The 19,296-nt window shown below is 34.6% G+C and overlaps 1 protein-coding gene across 2 annotated transcripts in view; it reads left to right on the forward strand.

Moving 5' to 3' along the window:
* Window positions 1-19,296, forward strand: part of Rnf128 (ring finger protein 128) — a 98,114-nt gene that overhangs the window by 56,375 nt on the left and 22,443 nt on the right. For both annotated transcript variants that reach the window (XM_046420853.2, XM_046420852.2), the window contains exon 2: window positions 15,699-15,946. In XM_046420853.2, the coding sequence (XP_046276809.1) occupies window positions 15,699-15,946 (248 nt within the window). The remainder of the gene's footprint in view (window positions 1-15,698; window positions 15,947-19,296) is intronic.

Below are 19,296 nucleotides of genomic sequence, written 5' to 3' on the forward strand. Positions count from 1 at the left end.
GATGGTAGATGAAACTGCAGAAAGTGAAGCCATGGGTAAGGTGGGACTACTGTACTTAAAATTACATTCATCAAACATTTATTTGACAAATATTTTTATGTTACATTCCACTTATTTTGCTAGATGTTGTGGATACAGTGATGAAAGACACAGTCCTTAACCTGAAGAAGTTCAGGGGTTAGTGAAGGACAAATAAACCAGATAACTGCAAGGGAAGCCTGTATTAGACAGTATAAAAGTGGAATAATTAAACCAGATGGGTCAAGAACTTATAAAAGGAGGTTGAATTTTATTCTGTAGATGAAATGGAACTTTTAAAGAGCCTTTAGCACAATAATAATATGAGTATTTTCCCCTCTTGGAAAAATTTCTCTGATGGCCACAAAGAGAATGAATTAGAGGGCTAAGACTAGTAGCTTGGAGCCCAATAGAAGTTCATTAATGGACATTTAGGCAAGAGATATTAATGACACTAGAAATTTATTAGAACAGGAAAAGAATAAGACTATTTATGATGTGACTTTCAAACATAGGTATGGCTAATTTTCAAATCTCTCTATGTGAAGTTCATTACATATTGATAAACCAAAATAATTCTATTGTCAAGAGTTTTTCTATGCATGATAAAGGATTGGCATTGGTCTGGACAAAGTAACTGGACAACCATCTTGAAATTCCATGACTATAAAATCAAACTATAATTAAACTTCAGTCCAATATATTTCTCTCTCTCTCTCTCTCTCTCTCTCTCTCTCTCTCTCTCTCTCTCTCCTTTTTTGTGGTGCTGGGGATTACAACCAAGGGACTTGTGCATGCAAGGCAAGCAGTCTACCAACTGAGCTATATTCCCAGCCCTTTAAAAGTTCTTGTTTTCTTTTGTGGTGCTGAGGATTAGAACCCAGGGCCTTGTGCATGCATCACCCCGGTATTTCTCAAAGTATTGTCCACAGGCCACATGTAGCAAAGTAACTCACAGAACCTGTTAACCTATAAATTTCCATGCCCCACCCAAGACATACTGAAACAGAGAATAGGTCCCAGGAAGCTCAATATTTTAACAAGTTTTCCAGGAAATTCTCATTCAAATTAAAGTTTGAGGATAATTAATCCAGCCCAAAAGTTCTTAAATTGTGATCTAAGAACTTCTGGTCTCTGAGATTCTCTCAAGGGTCCATGATATTAAAACTACTTTTGTAATAATATTTGGCCATTATTTACTTTATTCACTATGTTGATATTTACATAGATTATGTAAAAGCAATGGTGAGTAACACTGCTGTCATCTTAAAACCAATTAATATGGGACACCAGACTATTAATTATAGTCTCTACCCCCATGCATTTATAGGAAAAAGAAAATGCCACTTTTACATAAGAATGTCCTTGATGAATCAGTAAGAATAGTTAATTTTAATAAATCTCTACCCTGTACAACTTACATATAGGTATATTTTTGTGTGATGAAATGGGAAGTAGGCCTAATGCACTTCCACAGCACAACAAAGTATGATATTTCTCAAGAAAAAGCACTTGTGTGACACAGTTGTCAGCTGAACTAGCTGCTTTCTTCAAACAACTTCTTTTAACTTGAAGACCTGCTGGCAAACAACAGCTATTCAGACTTATGTATTTGGAAGACCTTTTGTAAAAATGAAAAATGAACCTGTCATTTCAAGAAAAACAACTGACTGTGTTTGTTGTTCATGACATCAGTTTTCAAACAAAAATTAGAAAATTTTGAAAACTTTAACCCACCATGTGACTTGATAATTTCCTAATGCTTAGACTTTTCTGATGAGATCAATGGTGATATTAATAACCAATTTATTTTTTGATATCATATAGTCTAGAAATGAGTCACCACTTAGAAGATCTACATTACTCAGTGAACCAATATTTTCCAAATGACCAAGCATAATATTACAAAATTATGGATGAATAAAGGATCCATTCAGCCTACAAGTTAGACCAGTAGGTTTTCATTTAACTAAGAAGAGTTCATTGATATGGCTTCAAATTCTACTTTGAAACTAATGTTTAGAGAAACCATTGAGTTTTAATGTAGTATCAAAGAATATTTACAGCTAATGAAAATTCTTTTAAGACACCACTCAATTTTCCAATTGTATTATATATGTGAATAAAAATTTACTTCATATGCCTCAAATAAAATAACACAGTAGAACTAAAGCAAAGGCAGATATGAACACCCAGCCTTATTTACCTGTCTTCTACTATGTGTGATATTAAAAAGGATTGCCTGGCCATGGGTAGTGGCACATGCCTGTAATCTCAGCACCTTTGGGAGGCTGAGGCAGAAGGACCGCAAGTTCAAAGCCAGTCTCAGTAACTTAGAAAGGCAACTTGTTAGGCAAGGCAACCTGTCTCAAAATATAAAAAAATAAAAAGGGCTGGGGACATGACTCAGTGGTTGAGCACCACTGGGTTCAATCCCCCCATCTGCCCTGTCCCCCCCCCATAAAAAAGAACTGCCCAAACGATAATGCCACTCTTGTTTATTGTACTTTTTGGAAAATATATTAATTTTTAATAAAATTATGTTAATTATATTGGTGTGTGTCTATGATATTTTTAATGAATTGATTAATATATTTTTAAATTGCACACTGTTAAATTCTAATCTGGTATCAATAGAAATAATCTACATAAGCAAACATTGAGGCCCTCAATAACTTTAAAGAGCATAAAGGGTTCCTGAGACCAGAAAATTGGAGAATTGCTGGTCTAGCTCTTGGTTTCTTAATGATATACTAAACATAATCACAAGTGGATGTCAGAATAGTTCAGGTAACACTAGGTATTTTTTATAAAAATTCTAAAAATTGCTAACCTGTAAGTATGACATGTCATGGACAAATTATTCATCTGTGACCATTTGAACACTATTTCCTTAGTGTGTTTAATTTTCCTGGGGACTCCATTTGCCAAAGATATTTTGTATATACTGTTAGCAAGTCAGTCATCCATTCCCTGATGAAGTTTGTCTTCAAAGCCAGGCAGGGCACTGTGGTGCACACCTTAATCCCAGAGACTGGGAGGCTGAGGCAGGAGGATTGAAAGTTTGAGGACAGCTTCAGCAATTTAGCAAGACCATGTTTCAAAATAAAAATAAATAAACAAATGAAAAGGGCTGGGGATGTAGCTCAATGGTAGAGTGCCCTGGGTTTAATCCTTTGTATCAGGGTGGGGAGCCTACAACTGAAATATTTGGTAGTGCAGAGCAGAAATGCAATTTACTGTACCTGATTATATGCTTGCATTTCTTTTATTGGCTTATAAAATGATAATGGTAAAATGTGGTTTTGGTCATCTCCTCGCCACCACCATTCCCCATAAAATACGATTTGTAGAAACACAAAATGTTTAGAACCATTGATTTAAAAAACAGCTTACCAGTACTGTCTATTCTAAAACAGACTAGGTTTTAACTTTAAAGGCTAGTTAGAAACATAATGACATCTTAGAGGAGCATACAGTACTGATTTAGTCTTTCCTAGTGAGCCACAGACATACATTTCCAGATATTTTAAGAAAAAAAAAAAGAAACCATTTTTATATTTGCTTCCTTGATGATGTGTCTATTATTTTAATCAAGAGAACTTCTGTGAAGCAGTAAATGTAAGGAACTTAAGTTTGGTTCATCTTGACTGGCAATAATCAAGAGAAAACAAAAAAAATGCCACAAAACAGGACTTTCAAGAAGGAAAAACCAGTTTGGCTTAAATGTTTAGGTAATCTGTTTTCTGTTTTATAAAAAACATCACTAGGGATTCTTGGTCTTTTGCGCTTTGGTATCCCTCTTTGAAATAGTTGGTCTTTCCCAATGTTCCAAAGAATTTGGGCTGTAGAGGGAAAAACAGCTTTTGAAGGCTACTGTGGACAAAATGAATATTCAGAAGTCCACTTGAATTGGTTCCAGATTTTTCTAATGGAGGAAACATTTGTTATGTTGAAACTCTTCACACTCAGTTCTTGTTCATTCTAGATATCAGTGAATTCCAAAGTGTTGACTTCATTATACTATCAGGATGTCTGGGCAAAACTGAATATGAACTTAGTTTTAGAATAACTACTTTGGCCTTCAGTTGCCCTTATTACTTGTAGCACTCATTGTGAATATTCTTTTCTAATATTAAAAGTAGAATATTGGTTGAAAGAGATACTAGCACTGCTTTCCTCATGTTCTTCTCTTTTGTGTGTGAATGTCAAGGGAAGTGTGTAAGTATGCTATCACCATGCTTGGAATGTTTTATATCTTGTGAAGATTTTGACATTTTAACATTAAATATATGGGGGAAAGACTCAGAAGTACAGAATGTACTGTATAGATTGTACTTAATAAATATTTGTTCAATGAATTTGTCCTTAAAAATAAATAATTAAGACTAGATCAAAACTATAATATCATTAATGTTTTAGAAGAAATGAAAGGGGTTGACCACTAGCATGATCTTAGGTTAAAATTCTATACATTGTGATTGCTAGCTAGAAAATTCCCTCATAAAGCTTAGGATAGATACTTTTATTAATATTTTAATGGAATGATAGGGAAGATAGGGAAGAGGGGAGGGAGGGGAAGGGAGGGGGCAGGGGATTAGCAAGGATGAAAGTAATTAGCAAGGATGAAAATAAATGCCTATTACTATTTAGTAATAGTAACAATAGTTGCTACAGCCTATTTCATTAACTTTGATCCCAAGGTAGGGACATATCAAACCTGTTTTTCATTGTTGAACATTTGAAATTGGAGTTTATATTTCTTCTGCTGCTTATTTGCTACTTATTTCTTTTTTTATTTAATTGATTTTATTTTTTTAAATACACAACAGCACAGTGCATTACAATTCATATTACACATATATACCACAATTTTTCATATCTTTGTATATAAAGTGTGTTCATGCCAATTCATATCTTTATACATGTACTTTGGGTTTTTTTGCATTACAATTCTTATTACACATATATACCACAATTTTTCAAATCTCTGATTATGTATAAAGTATGTTGACACCAATTCATGTCTTCATACATGTACTTTGGATAATGATGACCATCACATTCCACCATCCTTGCTAATCCCCTGCCCCCTCCCTTCCCCTCCCTCCCCTCTTCCCTATCTAGAATACATCTATTCCTCCCATGCTCCCCCTCCCTACCCCACTATGAGTCAGCCTTCTTATATCAGAGAAAACATTCGGCATTTGTTGCTATTTATTTCTAATGTGTTCCTTCTAAAATACTTTAGATAGCTGTGTGAACATGTAATAAAACTTAAGCCACCTCTTATTAATGACTTTGAATTAGGAAGCTTAAGGATTCCTTATAGAATTGGAATCTGTAACACTGCATACAAATGTAATCTCAAGAAAGTGTCATTTAAGTCATAATGGACCCACAAATTTATATTTAAGCAATTAGTATCCAGATTAACTGTTCTTCAAAATTAAATTTTCAAATACAAAATAGTATAAATACACTGTATTGTAAAAAATAACAGCTTTTTCTGCTGTTCAACTCTGAAAATGTATTTATTAGCTATAACACATTAACACTAATAAATAGTTTACTAGTTTATCTCTACAAATCAGAAAGACATTTAACTTATACTTTTTGTAGTGTGTCTTCATGAATTTGCCCAGTGGTACAGGAAATAAAATGGTGTAAATGGTCTCATAATCACCTTTGAAATAAAGTGCATATTTAGAGAGATGAAATCCTGAAATGAGAACTGTTCTATGACCATTGTTGTCCAGTTAGTGGTCAGTTTTCTTCATCAGACACTGTCAACAAATTTAAGATTTTTTATTTTCTTTAGAGATGGGTGCTATTTTTTTTAGAAAACTAGGATGAAATTAATAGTTGATTTGAAGATTCCATAAAGATAATAAAAATGTAGTCGTGTTCTTTTGACAGATTTGATTTCAGATCTTTAGAAACCTAGTACAACCCTACCTCCTTCAGGCAGAAACTGCAGCCCAGTCTTCTGATTCCCTGAGTTCAGTGTTCTTTTTGCTACAAATTGCTGCTTCCCTTTTTAGATTGTTAACAAGGTTTTTTTTGTGTATTATTATCATAAATAACATTGGGGTTCATTTTGATATATTTATACATGCTTAGAATATAATTTGCTCCGCTTCAGTCCTCAGTACTCCCTTTTTCTCTCCCCTCTTCTCCCCCCACTGACCCCATTCTCCTTCTTGTATTCTATTAGCCTTTCTTCCATTTATTTATTTTAATTGGTGCTTTATAGATATACACAATGATGGAATTTCTACATATACATAGCATAATTTGTTCAATTTCATTCCACAGTTCCTTTCCTTTACCCATCCCTCTGCCCCCTCAATCCTCTTCCTCTACTCCACTGATAACTCATCTATTTTCATGGGACCCCCTCCCCTGTTCTCCTTATTTTGCTCTAACTTCCACATATGAGAGAAAACTTTTAACTTGTGACTTCCTGAGACTGGTTTATTTCACTTAGTATGATGTTCTCCAGTTCCATCCATTTACCAACATCCATTCATCTGTTGATGGGTACCTGGTTTTAAGTAAAGAGTATTACCAAGTTGAGGAATATCAGAACAATCGTAAAGTAATGTGTTATTTCTACAAATATTGGACATTGAAGGAAAATAATTTTTTTATGATGAAGGATATTTAACTAACCTAGTATCAGTTGGGAATGTGATTTGGAAATTATTTTTTCTAGTACTACCATAATAGTTATGCAAAATTCATTTCACTAAGATCATATTCTTCCTAATGGTGATTGACTAATCTATACAATATATTTGCAAGTGCCTACAGGGCAGGGATTATATTTTATTCCTTTTTGTAACACCACAGCATAGCAAAGTGTCTAGCATGTATGTTGATACTCAAAAAATACTTTAGGATGTGGCTCAAGCAGTAACGCACTCGCCTGGCATGTGCAGAGTGCTGGGTTCTATCCTCAGCACCACATACAAATAAAATAAAGATGTTATGTCCACTGAAAACTAAAAAATAAATATTAAAAAAATACTTTAATCAACTGGGTGTGGTGGGGCATACCTGTAATACCAGTGACTTGGGAGGCTGAGGCAGGAAGATTGCAAGTTCAAGAACAACATCAGCAAATTAGTGAGGCCCTAAGGACTTAGTGAGATCTTGTCTCAAAATTTAAAAAATAATAAATAAACAGATCTGGGGATGTGGCTCAATGGTTAATCAACTGAGTACCAAAAAAAAAAAAAAAAAAACACTTAATGGATGAGGTTAGCATATTGTCTATATTCTGTATAGCTGGTCTGGTCTATAAGAAGGTTAATTGAACCTTAGTATTAATCTTAATCTGATTGGCACTGTTGTAATTTGAATATGAGATGTTCCCCCAAAGCGCCTATGTTAATGCAGATGGTGAACTGATAAGATTATGAGAGCTGTAACCTCATTGGTGGATTAATCGATGTGATGGAGAAATAATTGAATAGATTACTGAATGGTAACTCTAGGAAGGTAGGATGTAGCTGAGAAGGTAGGTTACTGGGTACATGCCTTTGCGGGTTGTATTTTGTCCCTAGCACCTTGGTCCCTCTCTCTGCTTCCTGGCAACCTGAGGCAAGCAGTTTTCCTCTACTGAATCCTTCCAGCATGATACTCTGCCTCGCCTCAGGCCCAGATCAATGAATTTGGCCCACAATGGATTGAACCTCTGAAACTGTGATCCCAAAATAAACTTTCTTCCTCTAAGTTGTTCTGGTCACGTATTTTGGTCACAATAACAAAAAGTTGACTAACACTGTTTAGTCAGTTGACAAAACTTGACACTTTTCAAAGGAGATAGTTGTTTCAGTGAAATTTTGCACTGAAAAGTAGATTACTTCTGAATTTGTACCACAGTGTATAAATTAATACATCAGACTTGATTGTGTGTGTGTGTGTGTGTGTGTGTGTGTGTTGCTGGGGATTGAACCCAGGGCCTTGTGCATGTGAGGCAAGCACTCTACCAACTGATCTATATCCCCAGCCCAGCCTTAATTTTAACGGTTAACTATAAGAATGTTTCGAGGAAGTAGCAATAATTTTATAGACTGTGATAAAAGTATTCATTTAATATGTGGTTCTACCGTGAGTGAGAGAATACAGATATGTAAAATTCTTCAACATAAATGACATAGATTTAATGATATAAGTTTAGTTAATTGGACTTATCTTCTTGAGGGTCTAGACTCCTCTCTTCAAAGAGGATCAGTTTTCATAAACATTGAAGAATTACTTTGATTTTCTTTCTAGGAAAGGAATATCAGTATCTCACTCTTTCAAACAGGTAAAAGATTGTATTTTTGATCATCCCTTTGAAAAAATGCCATTATTTACATTTTCCAAATTTTGTTTAAAATGAAAAAGATCTTCTAGCCTCTCTGCTCATATTTTAAGTATCCCCCTCACTTTATTTTTTACATATAATAAATGGCTAATGATCTGTACAGAATGTTTGTAATCCTTTTAAAAGTCACTCATAGGACTCAGGGTAGAGCTCAGTGGTGGAGTGCTTGCCCAGCATGCATGAGGTTCTAGTTCCATTCCTAATACCATGAAAAAAAAATCACTCCTAAAGTCATTAATTTTAATTCAAACCATTTGAAATAATCACTTGAAATAACAGCCTATTTCCAATATTTCATTGGCATAGAAAAACTTAATAACAAACCTCAGCAAGGCCTGCTTTTAGCAACAGAAACCGAAATATCAGAAAAAAAATTTTTTTTCCTGTTCTACAAAAAGAAATCTATTCTTCTTTGTAGTTTCATGGCACCTATCTTATTTTGTGATTTTCAACAGTGTAGCAAGTAGAAAAACTTAACTTCAAATTGTACATAGACTGGCTTTAAAAGTAGCTGTGAAAAAATAAAAAGAATAAGCAAAGTAAATTTGTTACAAGTTAAATTGAATTGTGTACTATTATACATAAGTTTTGACTATAATGTCCAATGGTGAGCTGGAGCCAGCTTGCTGTCAGTTGTACTACTTCTTCCCAGCTCCACTTTCATCTGGCCATGGTGGAAGTATTTACACCATAGATTGTGGTGAACACTACAAATCAGGGCTTCCTGTAACCCTGAAAGCTAATTGTTAAACTTTTACCACTATATCCCTGAATGTATCTAATTGATTTTCATTTGGGGGGGCATACCAGGGATTGAACTCAGGAGCACTTGACCACAGAGCTACATCCCAACCCTTATTTATTTATTTATTTTTATTAGAGACAGGGTCTCACTGAGTGGCTTAGCGCCTCTCCATTGCTGAGGCTGGCTTTGAACTCACTATTCTCCTGCCTCAGCCTCCTGAGCCATTCAGATTACAGGTGTGTGCCACCATGCCTGGCTTGATTTTCATTTTTTAAAATCAAATAATAACTTTAGGTTTCATTAAAAATACAGAGCTAATGTAGAATAGAGTTGAAAAGCAGAAATACTAAAGCCAAACTGTTTGGGGTTCAAATATCACTCCTGCATTGACTAGCTTGTATTATCCTAAACAATTTAGCCAATTTTATCTTTAATTGGGACAATAGCAATGTCTACCTTGTAGGGTTGATGTGATGATTAAATATGTTAAGGGCCGAGCTTATAGTTAAATCTTATCTAACAACCTCAATTCTGCAGAACATAGCCAGGATTCAGGAAGTAAACAAAAATGTCTGAGCAACCAATATAAATACCAGAGAGTACTTGCATTGGAAGCTCTCCCAAACTCTTTCTGAAAGCCTGGTTTACTTACTCTTTTTGCAGAACCAAGCTTGATTGTCTTTTCTGAGCCAACAGAAGATTAGAAACATAAGATTAGAGAGTAGTGCTGCTGCTAGAAGCCACAAGTTGAGTAAGAATCTTAGTCCTTCAAGAAACGTTGATGGATGTGAGAATTTAAGAATAAGTGAGACCAGCGCTGGGGCTTGGGCTCAGTGGTACCACACTTGCCTGGCATGTGTGAGGCACTGGGTTCGATTCTCAGAACCACATCTAAATAAATAAATTAAATTAAAGCTGTATCGATGACTGAAAAACAATATATAATAAAAAAAGAATAAGTGAGACTGTCACATGCTTGTAATCCCAGTGGCTTGGGAGGCTGAGGCAGGAGGATCAGCCGTTCAAAGCCAGCCTCAGCATAAGTGAGGTACTGAGCAACTCAGTGAGACCCTGTCTCCAAATAAAATACAAAATAGGGCTGGGGATGTGGTTCAGTGGTCGAGTGCCCATGAGTTCAATACCCAGTACCCACCCCCTCCAAAAAAAAGTGAGACTGGGTGAACTCCAAGGTCCATTCTTGCTCCAAAAATGTATGAATTGGGTAAAAAACATAATAGTTTGGGGAAAATAATACTACATTAAATAATGGCTCACAAACATGATCCAGTGTCAATAATAAAATGGGACCATATCAGATTACTTTTTAAGATGTCTGTTCAAGAACTGGGGCTGGGGCTCTGTGGTAGGGCACTTGTGTGGCATCTGTGAGGCAGAGGGTTTGATCCTCAGCACCACATAAAAACAAATAAGTAAATAAAGGTATTGTGTCCACCTATAACTAAAAAGAATTTTAAAAAGATGTCTGTTCAAAATGGTTAATTATAGAATGTCATAGAATAAAAAAAACTATTACAAATGAAGATGAAATATTTCTGGGTACCATAGATGTACTAAACATTAATTTGCTTATTTATATATTTCATAGCAGTCCATTGGAGCTATTATTCTATGCATTAGATGGATACAGTGGCACAGACCATAATCCCAATGATTTGGGAGGCTGAGGCAAGAAAACTGCAACTTGAGGCCAGTCTCAGCAATTTTTCATAGCCCTCAGCAACTTAGCAAGGTTCTGTCTCAAAATAAGTAAATAAATACATTGAAAATCTAATGGATAACAAATTCCACCATTATGTACAACTATACTATACCAATAAAAACGTGGAAAGAAAATAAATAATGTGTCCTTTTGAGGTTGTGTTACACAAGAGCTTGTACTGGTGTTTCTCTGCTTTCTTGCATCTGGGTAACATGACAGTGATCATCAGTTTTAGAAAGTATCCCTCACAATCAATAAAACTGTCACAGAATATATTATGAAGTTCCATTGCTAATTTTCACTTGAAATATATTTTAATTATTTTTATCAAAATGGTAACATGTTAATACAAAGAAAAAAACTTTACTAGTTGTAAGATTTAGTTTATAAATCATTCAAATTAAAATTAAAGAATTATCGGGTCATTAATAATGAAGTCTCTTGGGAATATTATGAGTTTTGTAAAAGAAAAGCTCTTTCAGATACTTATTATGAGATATATGTCTCTTCTGCAGAAATAAAATGCTGCTTAGAGATTCTCTTTGAATATTTTTAATTCCAGTGCTCAATTTTTGTTTTTGTTAATCTGTGGATTGTTCTATAAAAAGTTTATTATACTTATGAGCTATATACCTATGTTTTTAAAATATGACCTGACCAGTTATATTTGAACATGTTAAAAACAATATCTTGGGCTGTAGATATAGCTCAGTGGGTAGAGTGCTTGGCTCGAGTGCATGAGACCCTGGGAGGAGAAGAAGGAGGAGGAGGAGGAGGAGGAGGAGGAGGGGGAGGGGGAGGGGGAGGGGGAGGGGGAGGGGGAGGGGGAGGGGGAGGAGGAGGAGGAGGAGGAGGAGGAAAAACAGTACCTTTGTTAATAAAAATTTAATTGTCTAAGAAATAGTTAAAATTAAGTATATGTGTAAAGGTATTTGTTACCTGTAAATTTTATTTATGTTGAACATCTAATTTCCTAACAATACAGGGAAATCATCCCCATAATTAAGAAATTCTCTCTGCCCTAAAATGTTCTTAATTTAAAGAGGGGAGTAAGGCATAGAAATTGAGATGCAAACAAAAATAAGTACTAAATAGGGATTAAAACCAAGTGATGGCCAGGTGCTATGACACACACCTGTAATCCCAGTGGCAATGGAGCCTGAGGCAGGAGGAACAAGAGTTCAAAGCCAGCCTCAGCAACTTACTGAGGCCCTGAGCAACTCAGTGAGAACCTGTCTCTAAATAAAATATAAAAAAGATCTGGGGATGTAGCTCAGTGATTAAACACCCCTGGGTTCAATACCTGGTACCAAAAACAAAAATACAAAACAAAACAAAAAACAAATGATGGGAACAACAAGGAAACATTACTTTCTCAGTTCAGAACTTGGAAAGACTATTTAGGGCAACATTTAAACTGGGATTTGGGTAATACATAGACAAGCAGAAAAGGAAAGAGTGTCAGAACAGTCATAGGGCATTTTAGGTTGAGAGAGCAGAAACAAGAGTTATAAAAATTGAATGAAAATATACAGTACCATGTAGCTGAATCTGAATTTTCATGAGATGGGGATGTAATAAAAATATATCAAACTGGGGCACAGTGGTGCACACCTGTAATCCCAGTAGCTCTGGAGGCTGAGGCAGGAGGATCTCGAGTTCAAAGCCATACTCAGCAAAAGCAAGGCACTAAGCAACTTAGTGAGACCCTGTCTCTAAATAAAATACAAAATAGGGCTGGGGATGCGGCTCAATGGTTGAGTGCCCCTGACTTCAATCCCTGGATCTCTCCTCCTAAAAATATCAAACTGGAAAAGTCAGTTGAGACCATATCACATAAGGTTTTACATACTATGCCAAGGAGTCAGACTTTAGCCAGTAACAAATAATCACTGAAAACTTCTGAGCAGGAAGGGAAGAGACATGATCCAAACTAACAATGGCAAAAAAAAAAAAAAAAAAAAAGGAAGGTAAACTCTGATAAAACTTTAAGAACAGAGGGATACTGAATATAGCACAACCAGTTAGGAGGTTACTGAAATAGTTTAGGCAAGGAAATTATGAAGACCTACATAAAGGCAGCAGAAATGAAAAGAAGGATCTGATCATGGGAGACAAAAAGGAAGTTAGTAGGATATACAGGACTAACTAGGTGAGCAGTACACATTCAAACATGATTCTGTGGTTTAAACTAGGTTGCCAGAAAGGTTGAGATGCCATTAGTTATGATTGGGAACACTGGAGGGGGAGACATTTTCAGATAACTGTAAGAGTATGGAAAAAAGGAGGTATATCCTAATGCTTAGAAATAAATCTTTTATATGATTAGAAAGTGAATTCAGTAGATTTTTTATTGTTAGATTATATATAGCCTGTATGAATATGGATTGTGAGGATTGAAATACAGCATTGTTCCTGATATGTAGACAATGTACATTTCTTGAGTATCTTTGTTTTTTAATCTCCAACTGACCACAATAGCCAGTATGTTCCTGAGCATCCACCCCTGCCACCCACCTCATATCTTCTAAAAGAATAAAAACTTATTTCTGTTAGTCAAAAAAGCTTATTAGAAGGCCCAATCAGTGATTTTAAAGGAAATCTTTAAAATTATAATACATTCCAAAGTCTTATTCTGCAGGTTACAATATCAGAAATAAATGCTAGATTATATAAATAATGAAAACAGTATAGCCAGTCATTTTATTGAGACATGGCTTATAGAGAAAAGATAAATAATGTTTGTGCTTTTAGAGTCCTACTTAGAAATGTAAAGTCCCCAAATAAATGACAAAAAGAGCCACTTACTCGCAAAACTACCAATTCTCCATATGCATAAAGAATTTTTTGGTCATATATTCACATTGGAAGATACACCAGAAGGTTTCTACATTTCAGACTTCTCCACTCCCAGTTACTTTTGAGATTTTCTCCCATGTAAGTGAGAATGGAGTGAGTCATTAAACTCTATCAAACTGACTGATCGCATATTGGTCAGTAGAATTATTTTTTTTATTTTTTATTTGTTTTAATTAGTTACATATGACAGTACAATGACCTTGACATATCATACATTTGAATCAGGTGGGATATAATTTCTCATTTTTCTGAGTATACAGGTTGCAGAATCACATTGGTCATACAGTCACGTATATACACACAGCAATAATAATGTCTATTTCATTCTACTGTCCTTCCTTTCTCCCCTTCCCCTCCCCTCCCCTCCCATAACTTCTCTCTACCTAATCTATGGTAATGCTATTCTTTTTTTTTCTCACATCTTCATACATGTATTTTATATAACGATGAGGGTCTCCTTCCACCATCCATGGTCAGTAGAATTATGAAAGGGTTTAACTAAATGGCTTTCATATACAAAAAAGAATAGTCTTTTGAAAATTTAAGATCTATAATGAATGATACTCTTTGAATATGTTTTTTTTAATTTAATAACTTCAAACAAGGAGAGGATCCTAGTGTGTAGTGTGAGGTATTTCTGTTTGGCCTGATCTTTTGAAGTCTTTGGCTATTGGACCTATAAATTTAAGGGATTATTTCGGGGGGGGGGATTCTACAATTCACATTGTCTTTTAGGGTTTGTACTCTTAATTTGATCATTGAATGTGTGAATATTATTATAATATTGTAATTATATGTTTAAACTTTTGTCTAAAGGTCCTTTTAGATTCTTGTTTTTGTGTGGTTGTTTATTCCAGATTGGAGTTTGATTATTAACCTTAATTAGTGCCTTAAGCTGACATCAGTGGGAGGTTTCACTGGTCGGTAATACCTTAACATTCAAAGAACTCTTCTTTTGCTTAAGATTATTGTTCTAAGATCATATAAACTAGAAGGAATATAAACCTTGAAAAACATTGGAATGGCTGAGCAATCTGACATTCTTGGAATATAGGAAAAAACCGCTTGTCTTTTTTCTAGAAAAAAAATATTTGGGATTAGAAAGGGCATTTTTACAGAAATTATCATTAGTAATAAATTTAATTTAACTTCATATGTCCTTTTTTTGAAGCAAAAAAATTGTTTTATTAATAAGCAAGCCAATTCAATATAGACATATGGAAGGAATCATGAGGAATAAATAGTGGAATATCTGGCACTTAAAACAGTAGTGTTAGCAACTCTCATATGTCCTTAATTAGCCTGAATAGAAACATTTCCATCAGTTCTACGTGTAATCTTCATTGCTAACCAGATCACGTCAATGTAAAACCTTAAACACCTTGGACAAATTTTATATTGCTGTTGAGGATATAGAAAAATGACATATCATGGACATAAATAAGTTGTACATTTTGGTTTACATACATTATGTGTCTCACATTACTATCCTGACATGTAAATCCTTATATATGTTACTAGTGAATACATATGATAATCTATCACCCTGCAAGTTGAGAGATGCATAGCTGAATATTTTTATATTTCCCAAATCTCAAATTCTCTGGAACATAAGTCCTATTGTCTATGAGCTAGAGGTCTATTTGTCATTAAAGAAATCTTCATATAAAATGCAAATTGGGCCCAAAAGACAATACTCTTAAATTATGGGTTATTAATCTGAGGAGAGGGGAGCTACCTGCTATATACAATAGCTTCCTTACTAAACTGTGAGGACCTTAGAATCAGTACCCAAGCCTCATGAATGTTTATATCCCCTACAACTTTTATGTATACAGTAGTTGATTGATAAATGTTAATTGAATGAATAAGTAAACTTGTTTTCTCTCATTGTGTCTCATTTTAAATAATTTTAGCAGTTGGATTTTGTATTAAGAGTGTCAAACAATAAAACTGAATTTCTTTTCTTTTACTTACAGGTGCAGGAGACATTGTTGCAATCATGATTGGCAATCTGAAAGGAACAAAAATTCTACAGTCTATTCAAAAAGGCATACAAGTAACAATGGTCATTGAAGTAGGAAAAAAACATGGCCCTTGGGTGAATCACTATTCAATTTTCTTTGTTTCTGTGTCCTTTTTTATCATTACCGCAGCAACTGTGGGCTATTTTATCTTTTATTCTGCTCGAAGATTACGGAATGCAAGAGCTCAAAGCAGGAAGCAGGTTTGTAATGCTCCTCTCTTCCCGTTTGCATTTTAATATATTTCCCTTGCTAGACAAAGATCTATATATATATATATATGTTTTATAAAATATAGTAGCTTAAAATTTATGTCAGCCTCCATCTTCATTTATTTTTTTAATTTGTCAAGGAATTTAATCCTGCCTGATTAAGTCTTTAACACCTCATTAAGGAAGCAGCCAGAATTTAATTATAAATGGGTGTAAATACATATGTCCTTTTAAATAAATATTTTTTATTATAACAGCCTTCATATTCAATAAAGAAAATTTAGACATTAGAAGGTAAAAAGGAAAAATCCTTCCCAAAATCCAACATATCAAAATATCTGTAATCTCTGCCCAAAGATAACCACTGTTATTTTACATATATATGTGCCTTTGCATGTGACAGTGAGGCTGAAGAAAGACACTAGGCTGGCTTTCATGAGAAGGCAGGTTTAAAGATCTAGTTGTGCTCCAAACCATGACATATTCATAATATCTAGCATAGTGTAACATTATTACATAAAAGGTACAAAATATAGAAACAATAGAGCCAAAATACCAAAGTATTATGGAACAAGGAAGTGCCCATGATTCTGTGGTTTTGATCCTGGCACCTATAAACTATTTCTTATCCCCCTGATATCCTCATTCTGTCCTTTTTCATACGGCCTTATTCAGATGTATGCATGACCACTCCCAAGCATACATCTTCAGTTCCCTTGGCCATACTCTCTGTTACACAGTCTTCTCTTTGGTCTTCATGAGGGATTGGTTCCAGGACCTTCAGATGGATACCAAAATCTGCACATAGGCAATCCGTTACGTTATATAAAATGGTGTAGTATTTGTAGAGAACCTGTATATATCCTTCCATATACTTTAAATCATCTCTAAATTACTTTTAATACCTAATACAATGTAAGCGCTATGTAAATAGTTGTTGTATTGTATTTTGTAAGAAATAGTGGCAAGAAATCATCTGTACATGTTCATTAGAGACACAATTTTTTATTCTGATTATTTTCAATCCAAGCTTGGTTGATTCAAGCATGCAGAACTCATGGTTATAGAGGGCTGTCTGTACTTGCCAGCAAAATCCAACCCTTCTTAAATCCTACTTGCCACCTACACTGTCTGCACCTTGCATAGCTAAAGTAGCAGAAAAACATTTACAGCTATACTGACTGATCTGACTTCAAATTTATGACCGTTAATGCTGCCCATTAATCATGTTATGTTTTTCTTAGCCATTTACTCTCCTACTTTCCTAGGCAAGTAATCTTACTTTTTTCTTTCTCCTTAAGCATCCAACAATTTTATTCTCACTGTTCCATTGATAAAAATTGAAGCAATCAAAAAATAAGTTCCAGGCTGGGGTTGTGGCTCAGCAGTAGAGCACTTGCCTAGCATGTGTGAGACACTGGGTTTGATCCTTACCAATACATAAAAATAAATAAATTAAATAAAGGTATTGTGTCCAACCACAACTAAAAATATATATTTTTTTAAAAGTACTTCCACATCTACCCATCTAAGTGCATTTAAGTCTTTGTCCTATTGCTTTGCTCTATCTTCTGTTACTGTGGATGAACTGTTCCCTTGAAAAGGTCCACTTTCCCTCATACACAAGATCCTTTTAGTCTTTTGTATACTAAAGAACATTACTCCAGCAGTTGTTCTGTGTCACTGTCCTACCACTAACAGTGTTTCCTCTGGATCTTTCCCATCAACACAAAAACATACTATTATGCTCCTATTTTCAAAAGAACTTTTTCTTGATCCCAGACCAGAAACCTTGGGTTATTTTTACTTCTTTTTTTTCTCACTTCGCACATAATCTCCATTGGTTCCACCTCCATTATATATCCAGAATCCAATTACATCTTACACTTGCTCCAGTCCATACCACCATCATTGCTTACTCCTCTTCCCTTCAGATATTCTCAACACAATGGCAGAATGGTGTGCTACTTCTCCAGAATGTTTGATGGCCTTTTAGATGCTCTTTCAGTAGATTGAACAGAATACAGTTTTATATGTACTGAGAAGTTTCTCCAAAGGCAGTGAATTTCTGTCCACTTCAAGCACTCTTTCTGAAAAGCAAAGAACAACCAAGGGTGGGAGGATCAATGAGGATTTCTAATAGGAAGAATGTTGAGTCTAAGAACAGATGAGAAATTGAAATTTAATTTAAAAAACTTCATAAAGATTAGATATTATATATGGGTTTCTTAAAAGTGATGATTATCTCAGTGTTTAAAGTTATTTGACTTCTGTCCTTCTCACAGAAGTCACTTATCACGGGGCTGGGGATGTGGCTCAAGCGGTAGTGCGCTCGCCTGGCATGCGTGCGGCCCGGGTTCGATCCTCAGCACCACGTACAAACAAAGATGTTGTGTCCGCCGAAAACTAAAAAATAAATATTTTAAAAAAAAAAAAAAAAAAAAAAAGAAGTCACTTATCACATTGGTGGCAGGTTCAGCCTGTTACTAGCTATGGTCAAAAGCATGTTTCAAATTCCTTTGCTAGGCTACTTAATAGCTTCACATTGAGTTAATATTTCACATTTGTATGTTATACTGTTTTTTATCTCTGAAGTGGGAAAGAAATTGCTATCCTGTATGACTAACTATTCAACAGTAACAATGACAAGAGGGGTTGGTTTCTCTATGTTTACTGTAGGTTATGTGTTTTGGTACTGTAACTGCTATTATATTGAATCAGTCAGCAAGTAATAAGTTTATAAAAAATCTTTGGTGTTGCAGAAGCTTCATTGAACATGTAGCCCTGACCTCATCATTCATTTAAGAAATTTTCATAGTTTGTAATGTATTTATGAAAAATTAACCTCTGTAGGCTTGGTCAAGAATAGCATTGAAACTTCTATTATAGAAGGCTTTTGAAAGGGCATCTTTTACTACTTAATGGATTGTATCAATTTATCATTTGTGGACAAAAGAATTAAATATATGGCTGATTATTCTTTTACTTATAAATATTTGAAAGTTCTACATTATCATTTATATATTTAATTTTCATGACCCTTGATTTATTTTTAAAAACAGAGCTTGATATACATGATGGTTACAACTATCATTTAACATTTAACTCCATTATCTACATTTACTGTTAGAAATGGTGTTGAAGTGAGTTATGGAAACTTGCATTAGAATATTAGGAAAAATAACATATTCAGGAATCTCTTCCTTCTAAATATTATGATACATGATATATAATTTCAGGGAAACTGATAAATGTATAACCATAAGTTTTGATGACTAAGTGCTCAAATAAGTCCCCAGAGGTAATGACTTGACATGTCATAGAAAATGTGTCCCCAGCTA

The sequence above is a fragment of the Marmota monax genome, unplaced genomic scaffold, assembly GCF_021218885.2.
Source record: "Marmota monax isolate L192 unplaced genomic scaffold, Marmota_monax_Labrador192_F-V1.1 WCK01_AAM20220418_F8-fsc00050, whole genome shotgun sequence".
In the NCBI taxonomy this organism is placed as follows: domain Eukaryota; kingdom Metazoa; phylum Chordata; class Mammalia; order Rodentia; family Sciuridae; genus Marmota; species Marmota monax.